The following is a 16,809-nucleotide window of genomic DNA, read 5'->3' on the forward strand; positions in this document are numbered from 1 at the left end:
CCTGGTGTGGAAATAAAAAAAAAAAAATCACACTGATCATAAAAAAATAAAAGTTAAAAAAAGAAAGTTATATTGAGTATGAAAACACTTGTTCATTACATTGTACTTTATAATTGCAACGGCATGTGTTGTATTCATTGTTGCAAAACCTTCTATATATAGTTTGTTTGTTACAATGACAACACCATTGATCTGAAGCTTGATGCTGTCATGTAAATAGTTTTCAAATCAGCAATAAATATAACAATTTTTGATCAACTCATATCAATTGCATGCTTAAATAACATACAGGTTAAAATCCCACACATTTCAAGAGAGCCCAACCCACTTCCGGTTTAAATTTGACCACATCTGGTTTAGGCCCCGCCCAGTCCGAGTACGGATCCGGATACAGATAATTCATGTGGTAAACAGATACAGATACAGATAATGCTGTACTCGCTCATCCCTAGTAGAAACCATTTTGCAGCTTATTTCAGCCAGTTTACCACAACAACTTTTAACACAATTCAGTGTTTAACATGTGCCAAATGATGGCAGAATATTCAAGTAGCTTGTGTTTAAATATGTGCATTACTATGCATGTGTGAGCCACTATTGAAAGGGGGGGGCCTTCCCATTGACATTTCTTATGTCGAGTACCACTTGTACAGGTCATGATCTACATTGTAATTCATGTCTCTTGACATGTGGTGGCAGGCAAGACAGATGGGCTGAATGAATTCATTGTAGATTGACAGGAGATGAGGAGTGGCCTCGTAGAACTTCCTCCACTCAAAGTAACGCGAGTAGGCTGTATCCGTCATACCCGACAGAAAGTCAGCCAGAGACTTTGCGTCGGGGAAATCATTTATGTGAATAAAGGTGTCGGCTGGGAGGAACTCCTCGTAGTTTTCTCTTGGTGGACCCAAAACTACAGGCACTGTCCCCGCCACGAGGGGCCCGTTGACCTTCTCCGTGATGTAGTCTCTGTGGAGCGTGTTCTCAAATGCGAGGTAAAACTTACAGCTGCCAATGGTTGAGTAATACTCCTCATAACTCAAACGTTTCCCCGTATAGGCTGTACCAAAGAGGTCAATCTTGATGTGTTTGGACAGTTCCTTGTAATAGTTTTCTCTCACAGCTGTTCCCGTGGCTGGGTCATGGTTACTGACAATCCAGCACACTAGTTTGTCTTTCTTGGGCAGAACAAAGTCCTCTTTCATTTCTGTCTTCCTGATTGTAAACTCGTTCCTTGCTGTAATGTCAGCATCTCTTCTGTAGCTCAGTGTTAAGTTGAACAGGTTTTCCAGACCTGGTGTCCTACCCGTGTTCGTTGGGGATTCCACATGGTACCAAATCCACTTCTGAAAAGCTGGACGTGGCTCCTGCGGCATGTTTTTCAGATCACCGGCTAATTTTCTGTGAAACTTATTGATTTGATATGCGCTGGCCTGGTTGCTTTGGTTGTTTTTGTATTGTTTTGTGGGGGGGTTGGGAGGGGTTATATACTTATGTTCTGAAAAATAATAATAAAAACTTTAATAATAATAAAAAAAAATTAAAAAAAACGAAGCACAAGGGCTGGAAACTCACACGGGAAGGTAAACAGGCAAAAATATCACGGGGAAGTCTTACTGGAGCTGGAACAGAGAAGAGGTGACGACACACTGGAGAACAAAAGGATCTAACAAGAGGCAAAGGAAACACTGGGGTTAAATACATGAGGTAACGAGGTAATAGGGAACAGATGAGACATCAGGTGAATCACATTAGGGCGGGGCTGGGCAATCAGACAAACAAAGTAAAGCCAGACTAGACAAGACAGGACAAGACAGGAAGCTGACTACCAAAATAAAGCAGAAATCACAACAAACACAGGGAAACATAAGACAGAATCTATGACACCAGGCTAGGGAGAAAACCGGGACAAAAACACAGGGAAGGCCAAACAAGAAAATAACCCCAACCCACAACAATATAGCTGCCAACAAGTTTAAAATCAGATCTTTATGATTTATGGATTGACCAGTGGAAGTAACTATGCCTCTATTTTCCACTGCTGAGCAAACAGTTGAAAATGTTTAATGGTCCCCCATACTATCGTCATGTGCAGCTTTTTATGTGATGGGGAACATGCATTGTGTTTATTGTTTTTTCTTTCACCTGCAAAAATGAGCTGTTATATTAGAGGCTTGTGATGGGATCACGGATTGTTTATGGACTGACTTTTGTGAATTATTTCTTTTATAAGTGGTTTGCTGACGGATGTGTTCTGTAAAAGGAGACTGGGAAGTTACGTGATAGGACTCTTGAGTTTGACAGGGGAAGCGTTCAGTGTTTAATGGGTTCTGTTTCGCAGACTTGCCAGATGAAGTCAACTGTGGGTTGAGAGTTGTTTTTCTCAATGGATTATTATTGGTTGCGATTTTTCTCTGGACTACTGCATCATCCTTTTGGCTGGACGGACTGTGGTAAGGTTGCATAAGTTACCTGTGGGACTATTATTAACTGTGGTGTCTTGCCATGCTTCACCTGGTATTTTTGTGTTTTTGTTTGAGGAGGACTTTTATTCTTTATCCGTACTATTTAAGTGAAATTAATGAACATTTGATCTCCTGGGACATTGGGGTTTGGGGGGTTTAAATGTGTGTGGGAGTCTATGGTCATGTTAAAAATGTCTCCCACAACGCATGTATGGAGTATGGTGTGTCAGGTTAAGTCAGGCTGTGGTAGAACTTTAAGAATTTTCAGATAAACCGCCATGCGATGTTCCATCAGTGTCTATCAATGTCATGAATCCATCTTTAGAGTCCACTGTCTGTGTCTTAGAAAAATTAGGTAACCCTAGTACTTCTGTATTCACTAATTCAAATGTCCAAATGACATGGTCTGATGCTGACAGAGGTGTGTCATATATCAGGGTTGATAAAGGCACAGTTGTTGCTGCATAGCTAGAAATCCAGCTCAAACAGAAATTAGTCATCCCTAAAATTGATATCCGTCTTTTTGTCCTAGGTTTAAACAAAAATGTCAAGAGTCAACCAATCTGTCTTACAGTCCTGTTTGGAAGATGACGCAACCAAGATGTCATCTACAAACAATAACAATTGACGTCCTGCTGGTGGATTGAATTTAGCAAGATTAGCAGACATTATTGGTGAAAAAATGGTTGCAAACTCACAGTACCACTAAGAGATTCTGTTATGAGTGTATCTTTTCATTTATCCCCGGAGTCCTTATGTTCTTTTTCCCCAGAATGTTCCCTTGGATCAGAGAGGCTCCAAAATCAGGGTAGCAGCTGTCGCCTTGGTCCCGCTCCATGTTCTGTTATGCCATGTTCAAAGTGCTACACTGCAGTGCCCTGCTACGTCCTGCTGTGCCTTGTAATGCCGCACAGCGTCCTGCTATGCCATGAACTACTACAAAGAACTGCTACAGACTACTAATTTTTTCTATTTTTGTTATTGCCACTCTTCATTCTAACCCCAACCGGTCGTCAGACACCGCCTACCAAGAGCCTGGGTCTGACCGAGGTTTCTGCCTAAAAGGAAGTTTTTCCTCGCCGCTGTCGCACTGTTGCTTGCTCTGGAGGAGACTACTAGAACTGTTGGGTTCTTATAAATTCTGGAGTGTGGTCTATCTGTATAGTGTCTTGAGATAACTCTTGTTATGAATTGATACTATAAATAAAATTGAACTGAATTGAAATTATCTTTTCATAAACTCAGAACAAGATCTTCTTTATCCCATGCAATATGGCTTTAGGAAAAATCATTCAACTGAAATGGGAACCAGCTATATCATCTAAATAATCAAAACAAATGGATGGAGTCGTACATCACCAAGAGAAAAGAATGTGCCAGAGTTGGGAAAAATACTTAATAAATCCACTGGCTTCTATGTTGGTGTCCCACAGGACTCAATTTTAGGACCTCTGTCATGTAGTCTGCATGTTAATGATCTGCCATTTGTAAGTCCAGAAGTTGACACCCAAATGTACGCTAATGATACAGTAATCGTGGCACATGGAAAAGATAATATGAGGTAGCAGCAGCAATCCCCAACATTTCTGACCGTCTCTCACTGTCCTGCCCGACACTTAACATCTGTAAAACTGCCTGTTGGCCTTTTTATAACAATAAAAAATGAAAGTCATTGATAAGGGGAAAGGATCCTGACCGTGTCAATGTAAATATTTGGTAATAACCGTTGACTCACAGCTGTTCTTTAAGAAACAGGCAACACATTTTGTCAAACTTTAGATGTATTAGAAACCAGCTCCCCTTACATGCAGCAAAACTTTAAATTTACGCAATGATTCCTACTTTATCACAAGCTGGTTGTCCAATAAATGAGTTCAATCATTGCATTTATACAATAAGAGAACAAGGACAGCACAGAGGTGACTATGCAGTACAGCACAGGTCTACTAAGTTTGGTAGATCAGTCTTCTCTGTTAGAGCCACATAATATTGGGACTTGGTACCAAGCGAGATCATAGACTGGAACAGCTGGCCAGTTTTGATTATTCCCTCTGTTAACTACGTCTATATGGACCCTTGTAATAAGGTCTGATTTCCTGGTGTTTGTAAGGACTCTGGCTGCAACACTCAGGATCAGCTGCCCAAAAGAAAATAGAAATTGCATTTTCTTCAGCTCTACAGTCAACCTTAACCCACACTGAGGTGTGTCCTGGCACAATAGACATAAGACATGACAGATTATTATGAACACAGAACACTGATAATTAACAAAACATTTGCTTCCACCTAACCAGTCCTACTGGATCATCTCAGCAACAAGGTGGCCACAAGTGACAGCAGTACGGAATAAAAAAAGAAACAAAAAACAATTGGGAACATTTGAGTTGGAGACAATTACACTGACAGGTTAAAAAACATAAAAGAGTTTAGAAGAAGACTACAAAGAATACTTAAACAAGGATTGACTATCAAAAGAGTAACATCTAAATAAACTGTTGATTGAAAATTCCTGTCATCCTTTACCCACAGCCCAAAAGCTTTTCTACTTATTTTTTACTAGATTACACCTAAAAACAGGTCTTTCTAAGAGTTTTACATTTTAAAAAACAATTTATGCCAACACCAATTTCTGTTGTTTGTTGCCAGATTAACCTGTTCATAAAACTCAACAATGGGATAAAGAAATGTTTGTTTTGTTAAAGAAATATTATTTGAATTCCACACAGGGGTCATAAACTATGCTAACTGAGCTAAGCTATGCTAACCATCGGCTGGCAATAGAGAGAAAATACACTTATTAAATGTACAAACCATTTCCCAGCTTATTTTAGCCACTTTACCACAACCGCTTAAACAGAATACAGTGTTAAACATGTGCCAAATTATGGCAGAATATTCAAGTAGCTTGTGTTTAAGTCTGTTCATTATTGTGCATGTGTGAGCCACTATTGAAAGGGGGGGCCTTCTCATTGACGGTTCTCATGTCATGAGTACCACTTGTACAGGTCATGAACTACATTGTAATTCACGTCTCTTGACATGTGGTCACAGGCAAGACAGATGGGCTGAATGAATTCATTGTAGATTGACAGGAGGTGAGGACTGGCCTCGTAGAACTTCCTCCACTCAAAGTAACGCATGTACGCTTCGTCTGTCATAAACAGCAGAAAGTTAGCCAGAGACTTTGCGTCAGGGAAATCATTTATGTGAATGAAGGCGTCGGCTGGAAGGAACTCCTCGTAGTTTTCTCTTGGAGGACCCAAAACTACAGGCACCGTACCCGCAACGAGGGGCCCGTTGACCTTCTCCGTAATGTAGTCTCTGTGGAGCGAGTTCTCAAACGAGAGGTAAAACTTACATCTGGCAATGGTTGAGTAATACTCCTCAAAACTCAAACGTTTCCCTGTATAGGCTATACCAAAGAGATTGGCATCAATGTGTTTGGATAGTTCCTTGTAATATAAGTCTCTCGCAGCCGTGGCTGGGTTTCTGTTACTCACAATCCAGCACACTACTTTGTCTTTCTTGGGTAGAACAAAGTCCTCTTCCCTTTCTTTCTTCCTGATTGTTAGCTCATTCCTTGCTATAATGTCAGCATCTCTTCTGTAGCTCAATGTTAAGTTGAAGAGGTTTTCCAGACCTTTTGTCCTACCAGTGTTGGATGGGGATTCTACATGGTACCAAATCCACTTCTGAAAAGCTGGACGTGGCTCCTGCGGCATGTTCTTTAGATCACCGGCTATGTCTCTGTGGAAGAAAATAACTCCCTTTGCTTGGTTGTAAAGGCTTCTGTTATCCGTCAGAACACAATTATCAATCTTGAAGTGGGTAAAGCAAGCTTTGAAATCAAACTTCACATTGAGAGGCCAGAACCACAGCAGGACTATGGTCTTTTCATCTAGAATCACGTCTTTGTGATGTTTCACATTGGCTAAGGTAGATGGGCAAACAGGAGGCAGGTGCTCAAAATACAGGAGGAATGCAACGCTGGAGACCAGACTGAGAGCAACTGTAGTTGCCAGGCACATGGTTTTCTTGGAAGGAGGTGCCATCATCTGTGGAACAGCAAGAGAAACTGGTGTGATCACTTTGAAAACTATATCAGGAGTTGCAGCAAATAAGAGTTAAACCATCAAAAAGATTTACGACTTTAATGGAAAATATTTTAAATGTATTTGTTTTTGACAAGATAAAGACAGGAATAATGTTACGTGTGACTGATTGTTAGAAGAAATGTCCTGTTTTCAGTGGATTTTGTTTGTTTGTTGTGTATGACTATTTAACATGATGGTAGAAGGGGCAATATGTCTATGCTGCTACTCAACTGAGGCATATCAGACATTTCAGTTCACAGGAAAGTACTGATATTTATTAATTGGAAACTTTAGCTTTTGGGATAAATGTTCTGTGTTTAATTGTTCAATTTTCTACAGTATGTGTTTTAAATAAAAAAACACGTATTAATGGCAATTCATATCTACATTCTCATCCTTACAAAAGAATATAGAATGCAATATATAAATGGTGTTTCATTTTATAATGCTCCTTGCTCCATGCCGTGTTTGTCTGTTACACAATGAATATTTAACTTTAGCTACACTTAAAGAAAGCTAACTTTCATTATGTAGTAAAAAATTGGTAATAAGAATTTTCTCCAAATCGGTCAGCCCTACAGCACAGTACTTTTGGATTCAATTGTTTACTTCAAGTAAAAACAAATGGTTATATCAGCACAATGAATAATAATGCACAATGTCTTGTTATATTTTGGGGGGGAAATCTGAATTATAAAAAATAACCAGTAACATTTCTCTGTCAGTTAAATGCATTGGTGGAATATATCTAAGTACATTGATTCCAGTACTTTCATTAAATACAAATCTTGAGGTACTTGTACTTTACTCAAGTCTTTTCTTTTCATACCACTTTCTACTTCTACACCGCTACATTTCAGAGAGAATTATTACACTTTTGACTCCACTACATTCATCTGACAACTTTAGTTACTAGTTATTTTAAAAGTTAATATTTTTGCACATTAACAAAAACAATCAAATGTATTATTATCATTTAAACTAACCAACAATATAACGGCCTACAAGTCTATCTGAAATAATTAGGCCATTAAACACTAAGTTGGTTGACAGAACTGTTTGGATCGTTTCCAATTTCGAAAATGTGAGGATTTCTCTGCATTAAGTACTTCTACCTTTAATACTTTAAGTAAATGGTCCTGACTATATTAGAAGACCTGCATTGAAAATGTTACTTCACTTAAACCTTGTACTTGTAACAGAGTATTTTTTACAATGAGTTGGCCTACTTTTACTTAAGTAAAGGATCAGAATACTTCTTCCACCACTGGGTATCTGTAGGCCTATAGAAGTACACAGTAGGTCTGTAGTATACACTTCCTGGTCTAAACACATAGACATTCAACATATTTCTGTTAAAACAAGATTATTATCACTGAATAAAGAATTGTTTCTCACCTCTCCACTGAGTATAGGGGCAGGATGTCTCTTTCTGGCAGATCCGTAGACCAACTGTAGCGCTTCTCTTTTGTTGAGACACAAACGGGCAGAGCGTTGAAACACACCCGGTCTTGCCTCTCTACGGAATGCTGTTTGATTCACTTTTCAGTAAATTAATCAACAGGCCTACGTAACTGAGTAATTATGCCAGTGAAATATATCTTGATTTAAACAAGTGGATAAATAGAGGCAATAAAATACACATGAATAGACCTAGAGTATATTAATTAGACAACATACAGTCTGGTCCATAAATAATGGGACATCAACACAATTCCAATCTTTTTGGATCTATGCACAACTACAATGGATTTGAAATTAAACTAACAAGATGTGCGCAAACTGCAGACGTTCAGCTTTAATTTGAGAGTGTATCCAACCAAATCAGATGAACGGTGTGGAATTATAACAGTTTATTTAAATGTGCCTCAGATTTTTTTAAGGGACCAAAAGTAATGGGACACATTAACAATCATAAATCAATCTCTCACTTTTTAATACTTGGTTGCCAATCGTTTGCAGTCATTTACAGCCTGAAGTGTGGAACGCATAGAAAACCCCAGACGCTGGGTTTCCTCCCTGGTGATGCTCTGCCAGGTCTCTACTGCAACTGGCTTCAGTTCTTGCTTGTTCTGGGGCATTTTCCCTTCAGTTTTGTCTTCAGCAAGTGAAATGCATGCTCAATCGGATTCAGGTCAGGGTATTGACTTGGCCATTGCATATCGTTCCTCTTCTTTCCCTTAAAAAACTCTTTGGTTGTTTTCGCAGTATGCGTCGGGTCATTGTCCATCTGCAGTGTGAAGCGCTTCCAATGAGTTCTGAAAGCATATGGCTGAATATGAGCAGATAAAATTGCCCGAAACACTTCAGAATTCATCCTGCTGCTTTTGTCAGCAGTCCCATCATCATAAATACAAGAAAACGTCTCGGGTTACGTATGTAACCCTTGTTCCCCGAGATTAGGGGAACGAGACACTGCGTTGGTTACGACACTATGGGAACACCTTTAGGCATGACAGGGCTGAATGCGAATGAAAACTACTCCAATCCTATTGGTCCTAGTGAGAACGGTAGCATGTGACGGCATAACCGTAGGGGCATATAAGCACACCGGCACATAGCTCAATAGGTCTTTCTATGAAGCAAGGCACTCCAGGCGGGGTGAGGGGCGGTGAACTGACGCAGTGTCTTGTTCCCCTATCGCGGGGAACAAGGGTTACATACCTAACCCGAGACGTTCCCCTTCGAGGGGAACTCAAACTGCGTCGGTTACGACACTATGGGAACGAGATACCCACTAACCCGCGCTGAACCCCCGCCTGCCCAAGAGTGCAAGCAACCTGTGGGCACGACTAGGAGGAGAGGACCTGACAGTATGTTTTGGAAGTGGGGAGCCCAGCCTTCGGGGACCCGAAACATACCAGCAACTGGTCTGTCTTCCTCCACCGGAAGGACCTCAGAGTGAAGACACTAAGTGCTCTGACAGGGCAGAGCAAAAGGAGCCTCCCGTCCTCCGCCGTCACATGAGGTGGAGGATGAAACGCCTGCAGTACCACATGCCCCATGACAGTGGACTGCACCTTGGGAATGTAGCCCGGAACCGGGTGCAGGATGGCCCTCACATTACCTGGGGCAAACTCCAGGCATCGGGGAGCAACTGAAAGAGCATGGTGGTCCCCCACCCTCTTCAGAGAGGTGATAGCAAGGAGGAAGGCCATCTTCAGGGTCAGGTACTTGGCCTCAGCCGACTCCATAGGTTCGAAGGGGGCCTCAGCCAAAGCTTGCAGAGCCACCACCAGATCCCAGGTGGGAATCCTAGGGTGAGCCGCAGTTCTCATCCTCCGGGTCCCACGGAGGAACCGCACGACCAGGGGAAGCCTCCCCAGAGACCCATCCCTCAAAGGGGCGTGGAAAGCCGAAATGGCTGCCACGTAAACCTTGAGGGTGGATGGGGAAAGGCCCGCAGAGAAGCGCTCCTGCAGAAACTCAAGCACCTGAACCACCGGGCAGGTAACAGGGTCCAGCATGCGTCCTCTGCACCAGGCAGAGAAGACGTATCACTTCAGGCCACACAACCTCCGTGTAGAAGTGGCCCTGGAGCTGAGGAGAGTCTCGGCCGCTCCTGCCGTCAGGCCCGCCTCCAGGTACTGGGCCCCCTCAAGGGCCAGACCCACAGCCCCCACAGGGCGGGGCAAGGGTGAAGAACCCGGCCTTCTCCCTGGGACAGCAGGTCCCTCCTCAGAGGACCGTCCAGGAGCGCCATCTGGACCGAGAACCACACTCGGGTCAGCCAGAATGGCGCTACCGGAAGCAGGCGGGTGCCCTCCCGGCAGACCCTCTCCAGGACACCCGGGAGCAGAGCGACTGGGGGAAAAGCGTACAGACGCAGCCTTGGCCACTCCCGCACCATGGCGTCCAGCCCTAGCGGGGCCGGCGGCGTAAGGGAGAACCACAGAGGACAGTGCGTAGTCTCCAGAGACGCAAACAAGTCCACGTCTATAGGTCCGAGCCTTCCGCACAAGGACTCCACCACCTCGAGGGTGGAGCCGCCATTCCCTAGGCCTCAGCCCCTGTCTCGACAGCAGGTCCACACCCTGATTCTGAAGCCCAGGGATAAACATCGCTCAAAGAGAGCAGTCTCCGCTGGGAACACTGGAGGATCTGATGCGCCAGTCTGCAGAGAGGGCGCGAGCGCAGACCCCCCCGGTGATTCAGATGGGCCACCACTGCTGTATTGTCGGACCTGATCAGTACGTGGTGACCCAGGAGTGCAGGCAGGAAGCTCCTCAGAGCCCGGAACACGGCCAGCATCTTGATGCAATTGATGTGCCATGACGAGTGATGCTCCTTCCAAACACCCCTCGCAGAGCGGTCGTCCATGACCGCGTCCCACCCGGTGAGGGAAGCGTCTGTCGAAACGATTACACGGCTACAGGGTTCCCCCAGCGCGGGTCCTTGGGACAGGAACCAAGGCTTCTTCCACACCGATAGGGCACGAAGACATTTGCGCGCAACCCGTATCAGGCGGAACCAAGGGAGAACCTCTTGGATTTCAGCCACCACTGCAGGGCCCTCATGTGCAGAAGACCAGAAGGTATCAGAATGGACTCGACACGTGCCGGAGGCAGATGTGCCAAAATCGAAAACGAGTCCCACACCACCCCTAAGAACACAGTCCTTTGGGCGGGTGCTAGCACACTCTCTCCCGCGTTGATCCTCAGCCTCAAACGAAGAAGATGAGCAAGGACGACATCTGGATGCCGAACCGCCAACCGTCAAGTCGTTGATGTAATCGAGGACCCGGATGCCCTGGAGCCGCAGAGGGGCCAGTGCCGCATCCATACACTTGGGGAAAGTGCGAGGGGAAAGTGCCAGGCCGGAGGGAAAAACCTGATATTGGTATACCACGCCCCAAAAGGTGAACCTCAGGAATTTCCTGTGTGAAGGACGAAGGAGACGTGGAAGTATGTGACCCTCAGATCCACGGTGACAAACCAGTCCTCAGACCGGATGTGACACACGACGGCGGGGATGGGGAGCATCTTGAACCTGTATCTCCTCAGAGACCGGTTCAGAACCCGCAGATCCAGAATAGGGCGCAGGTCTCCGTCCTTCATGGGAACCAGGAAGCACCGGTTGTAGAAACCGGACCCACAGGCCGGCGGGAGACGAACTCCACGGCCCCCTTCTCCAGCAGCGAGCGCATTTCCTGTCCCAGCACCAGGCCCTGGTCCGGGCCCACCACAGTCCGTGATATGGCCCGTGTGAAATCCGCCAGCGGAACCAAACCCTTGGGGCTGGCGGTTGGTGCAAAGTGCCGATCAAGGACGAGCCCCTGAAGCGGGCTGCCAGGAAGAACCCGCCGAAGATCCGCAGTTCGGGAGCCAAACCTCCAGCCCACTCCCACCCCTTGGGGCTGGTAGAGCGAAGAAGGCTCGGGGGCGGCTAGCGCTTCCCGAGCGCCACGGCGGCGGGACAACAACGCCAGCGGCCAGCCTGGAGGGGACCTCAGTCGGCCTCCGGTGGATAAACACACAGTCAGGACCTCCGCGCCTTGCCCCCCCGCGACTAGCTGTCGTCACTCAGGTCCGATCTGCCAGGGAGGGGTGCGCGAGAGCGTTGCCCTGCGTACCAAGCTGCTCGAGGGGGAGCGTGAGAAGCCACACTCCGTCTCTGGCGCTGACGGTGGGTGGCCCATCTCCAGCAACAGGCCCGCCTAGTAGGCCTGCAAAACCGCCATGGTGTGCAGGCTCGATCCAGCCAAATACACCTTCCCCACCACCGAGGAAGACACGGTCCCGTCGGCAGCGCCGGCTGGCTGAAAGACGACGTCAGCTTGGGAGAGAGGTAACTCGCCAGAGCGTCTTCAACCCGCGGCATCGTCCCGTAGCCGCAGTCCTTAATCCCCGCCACATTGCCATACTCCAGCAGCTAGGGAGTAGAAAGCCAGGCAGAGTAAGAGTCATCCCATGATTTACACAACTCACCGTGCAAATCCGGAAAAAATGTCAAGGACCGGAGCGGGGGCACGGAGTGGCTCTGCAGGAAGCAATCATCCAGTTTGCCACTGGTGGTAAACTCCCTGACAGACTTTGGCCAATCCAGACCGGGTTTTGCCACAGCTCGAGACATCACAATCGGGCGCGTCGCTCTTCTGATGACGCCGGCCCGACACCCGGAAGTCCTTTCCCTTCTCCACGCTGCCAAGCACAACGAGCTCCTCAAAGCCAAAGTCCAACCGCTACGTTATTCAGCGTCCCCGAACGGAAGAAGCCGAGAGCCCGGCCCACGAACGGGGACTGGGGGAGTTGGAACCGGCGGACAAAGGACGAGACGGAGCAACAGCCGTCTCGGAAACCTCCAGCAGATCTCGCTGCGATCCACGTGACCGAAACTGCCGAGCCGCCTCAGCAGCCGCGGGGCCCAAGCCACGGGGAGAGCGTATCTGGCCGTCCGCGGAAAAGAGAGCCGTGCGGGACCTCAGTACACGCACGGGTAGAGCCTCGCAATGGACACAAGCAGCCCCTTCGAGAGCTGCCGTGGCGTGCAACAGGCCCAAACAAGCAACGCACAGCTCATGAGAGTCTCCTACCGAGATGGAACGGAACTGGTTAACTGCTCGGACATTCTGCAACTTCCAGGTGACTAGGATACATGTAATCTTTCAAACACAACATCAACCAACGTGCCTGCTGAATTGAAAAAAGCTAATGAGCTATGTGCCGGTGTGCTTATATGCCCCTACGGTTATGCCGTCACATGCTACCGTTCTCACTAGGACCAATAGGATTGGAGTAGTTTTCATACGCATTCAGACCTGTCATGCCTAAAGGCGTTCCCTAAGTGTCGTAACCGACGCAGTTCGAGTTCCCCTCGAAGGGGAACCAGTTCCATTGGCAGCCGCACATGCCAATGCCACGCCACTACCACCACCACGCTTCACTGATGAGGTGCTATGCTTTGGATCATGAGTAGATTCTTTCCTTCTCCATACTCTTCTCTCCCCATCACTCTGGTACAAGTTGATCTCTGTCTTATCTGTTCATAGTATGTTGTTCCAGAACTGTGAATGCTTTCTTAGATGTTGTTTGGCAAACTCTAATCTGGCCTTCCTGTTTTGAGGCTCACCAATGGTTTCCATCTTGTGGTGAACCCTCTGTATTCACTCTGGTGATTGTTGACTTTGACACACATACACCTTCCTCCTGGAGAGTGTTCTTGATCTGGCCAACTGTTGTGAAGGGTGTTTTCTTCACCAGGGAAATAATTTGTCGGTCATCCACCACAGTTGTTTTCTTGGGTCTTCCGGGTCTTTTGGTGTTGCTGAGTTCACGGCGCGTTCTTTCTTTTTAAGAATGTTCCAAACAGAACACCAAATGTTCTTGCTATCTTTCTGATGGGTTTGTTTTCATTTTTCAGCCTATTGATGGCTTGCTCCACTGATAGTGACAGCTCTTTGGATCTCATATTGAGAGTTGACAGCAAATGCAAATAGCACACTTGAAATGAACTCCAGACCTTTTATCTGCTCCTTGTAAAAGGCATAAAGAGGGAATAATACACACCTGGCCATGGAACAGCTGAGCAGCCAATTGTCCCATTACTTTTGGTCCCTTAAAAATTGGGAGACAAATTTACCAACTGTTGTACTTCCTTCACCGTTCACCTGATTTGGATATAAATACCCTCAAATTAAAGCAAAAATTCGGAAGTTAAAGCACATCTTGTTTCATTTCAAATCCATTGTGGTGGTGTATGGAACCAAAAAGATTAGAATTGTGTTAACGTCCCAATATTTATGGACCAAACTGTACATTATTCCTATTATATAAATACAGCAAATATATGTTTTTGTTTGAACTACTATTGTCACTGTTAACATAGGCACCTACAGATTTAGATTTTTACTGGCAAAAATCTTAATTTTACCCTTGCCAAACGTGTAATTATTTGATCCAATCAGCTGTATCATACCACAGTGAGGTGTCGCTAGAAACTAAACTGTTAGTCAATCAATTGTACTTCAAAAGTCGGAAAGACAGAAAATTGTCTTTAATCATATTTAATGAAATAGTCATGTTTATTTAATGCATTTCAACATCAATCATGCCAGAGTTGTTCTATAGTTTGGTATTACCTTTCTTTGGTTCAACATGCGTCGTATTCTTTCTCTCTCTCTCTCACACACACTCACACACACACACACACACACACACACACACACACACACACACACACACACACACACACACACACACACACACACACACACACACACACACACACACACACACACACACACACACACACACACACACACACACACGCCATTAAGCAATCAGGGCTTTGCAAACAGAAAATGGTTCAAACAAAATGACCAATAGGAAACAGAACATCATCTCAAATTCTTTACTCTGTCACCTAATAATAAACTGCTGAGTAGCAACTTGGATGAACATTTGTTTTACTTTAATTATTTCAAACCAGTTTAGGCTTACAGCTGTGTTTTGTAAGAACAAGCGCCAACAACCAACATAATGAAGTGACATGTTATTACATTTTGACATTTTGTTACATAATGTGTTGCAACACAGCTTTAGCGCCAGATTATGTCTTTACACATTGCGTCAGAACAAATGTGGCTGTCACTGTACGAAAAGCTGAGTTTGTTCTGAACATTTTGATATGAAACATATGGGAGTCAGTTATATGCAAATACCTTAAAAGGGTAAATTTAAGAAGGTACAGTATTTGAAAAAGCCCTTATACCTCAGGGGGTTAAACAGAAGTATTAAAACAGGGTTATGTGCTTGACTGTCGGTGATACTATTTATAGCCGGGCCAGCTGTTTTTTTTCCTGTTTCCAGTCTTTATGCTAAGCTATGCTAACCATCTGCTGGCGATTGAGATAAAATAAATTCACAAAATGTACAAACCACTTCCGGGCTTATTTCAGCCAGTTTACAACAACAACAACTTTAAACAGAATACAGTGTTTAAAATGTGCCAAATGATGGCAGAATATTCAAGTAGCTTGTGTTTAAATATGTGTATTACTGTGCATATTTGAGCCACTAATGAAAAGTGGGGGCCTTCTCATTGACGTTTCTTATGTTGAGTACCACTTGTACAGGTCATGATCTACATTGTAATAGACGTCTCTTGACATGTGGTGGCAGGCGAGACAGATGGGCTGAATGAATTCATTGTAGATTGACAAGAGGTGAGGAACTGCCTCATAGAACTTCCTCCACTCAAAGTAACGCATGTACGCTGTGTCCGTCATAAACAGCAGAAAGTTAGCCAGAGACTTTGCGTCGGGGAAATCATTTATGTGAATGAAGGAGTCGGCTGGAAGGAACTCCTCGTAGTTTTCTCTAGACGGACCCATTACTACAGGCACCGTCCCCGCCACGAGTGGCCCGTTGACCTTCTCCGTGATGTAGTCTCTGTGGAGCGAGTTCTCAAATGCGAGGTAAAACTTACAGCTGGCAATGGTTGAGTAATACTCCTCATAACTCAAACGTTTCCCCGTATAGGCTGTACCAAAGAGGTCAATCTTGATGTGTTTGGACAGTTCCTTGTAATAGTTTTCTCTCACAGCTGTTCCCGTGGCTGGGTCATGGTTACTGACAATCCAGCACACTAGTTTGTCTTTCTTGGGCAGAACAAAGTCCTCTTTCATTTCTGTCTTCCTGATTGTAAGCTCGTTCCTTGCTGTAATGTCAGCATCTCTTCTGTAGCTCAATGTTAAGTTGAACAAGTTTTCCAGACCTGGTGTCCTACCTGTGTTTGTTGGGGATTCCACATGGTACCAAATCCACTTCTGAAAAGCTGGACGTGGCTCCTGCGGCATGTTTTTCAGATCACCGGCTATGTTTTTATGGAAGAAAATGACTCCCTTTGCTTGACTGTACAGGTTTCTGTTATCCGTCAGGACACAGCTATCAATCTTGAAGTGGGTAAAGCAAGCTTTGAAATCAAACTTCACACCGAGAGGCCAGAACCACAGCAGGACTACGGGCTTTTCACCTGGAATCACATCTTCATAATTTTTCACATCGGCTAATGTAGATGGGCAAACAGGAGACGGAGGCTCAAAATACAGGAGGAATGCAACAACGGAGCAGACGAGGCCGAGAGCAGCTGTAGTTGCCAGGCACATGGTTTTCTTGGAATTAGGCGCCATCATCTGTGGAACAGAAAGAGAAACTGATGTGATCGCTTTAAAAACTGTTGTGGTGGGGCCCGGCTGACCGTGAGTCTGTCCTTTTTATTTAATTTTTGTGTTTTTGTTTTTTCTTTCTGCC

At 45.0% G+C, this 16,809-nt stretch overlaps 3 protein-coding genes across 5 annotated transcripts in view; all 3 read right to left on the reverse strand.

Annotated features, from left to right (window-relative positions):
* Positions 1-8,037, reverse strand: part of LOC117956388 (4-galactosyl-N-acetylglucosaminide 3-alpha-L-fucosyltransferase 9-like) — an 85,736-nt gene extending 77,699 nt beyond the window's left edge. The window contains exon 1 of one of the 2 annotated variants that reach the window (XM_034891433.1): positions 7,978-8,037. The gene's annotated coding sequence lies outside the window, so the exon portion shown is untranslated. The remainder of the gene's footprint in view (positions 1-7,977) is intronic. The other variant, XM_034891432.1, reaches the window with a different exon arrangement.
* LOC117956386 (4-galactosyl-N-acetylglucosaminide 3-alpha-L-fucosyltransferase 9-like) overlaps positions 1-16,809 on the reverse strand; it is a 27,585-nt gene that overhangs the window by 251 nt on the left and 10,525 nt on the right. The window contains exons 2-3 of one of the 2 annotated variants that reach the window (XR_004659241.1): positions 16,356-16,691; positions 459-1,376 (exon numbers count right to left, since the gene is read on the reverse strand). Coding sequence is in view for 1 of the 2 variants with exons in the window: in XM_034891431.1 (XP_034747322.1) it covers positions 15,609-16,691 (1,083 nt within the window). In the remaining variant the exon portion in view is untranslated. Of the gene's footprint in view, positions 1-458; positions 1,377-14,877; positions 16,692-16,809 lie in introns of those variants that run through there. The other variant, XM_034891431.1, reaches the window with a different exon arrangement.
* On the reverse strand, positions 5,390-8,016 carry LOC117956389 (4-galactosyl-N-acetylglucosaminide 3-alpha-L-fucosyltransferase 9-like). The gene is made up of 2 exons (XM_034891434.1): positions 7,958-8,016; positions 5,390-6,520 (listed from the first exon to the last, which is right to left on the reverse strand). Exon 2 carries the CDS (start codon positions 6,518-6,520, stop codon positions 5,450-5,452), a length of 1,071 nt encoding a protein of 356 aa, XP_034747325.1. The 5' UTR covers positions 7,958-8,016; the 3' UTR covers positions 5,390-5,449.

Source organism: Etheostoma cragini, chromosome 14 (genome assembly GCF_013103735.1).
Source record: "Etheostoma cragini isolate CJK2018 chromosome 14, CSU_Ecrag_1.0, whole genome shotgun sequence".
NCBI classification, from domain to species: Eukaryota; Metazoa; Chordata; class Actinopteri; order Perciformes; family Percidae; genus Etheostoma; species Etheostoma cragini.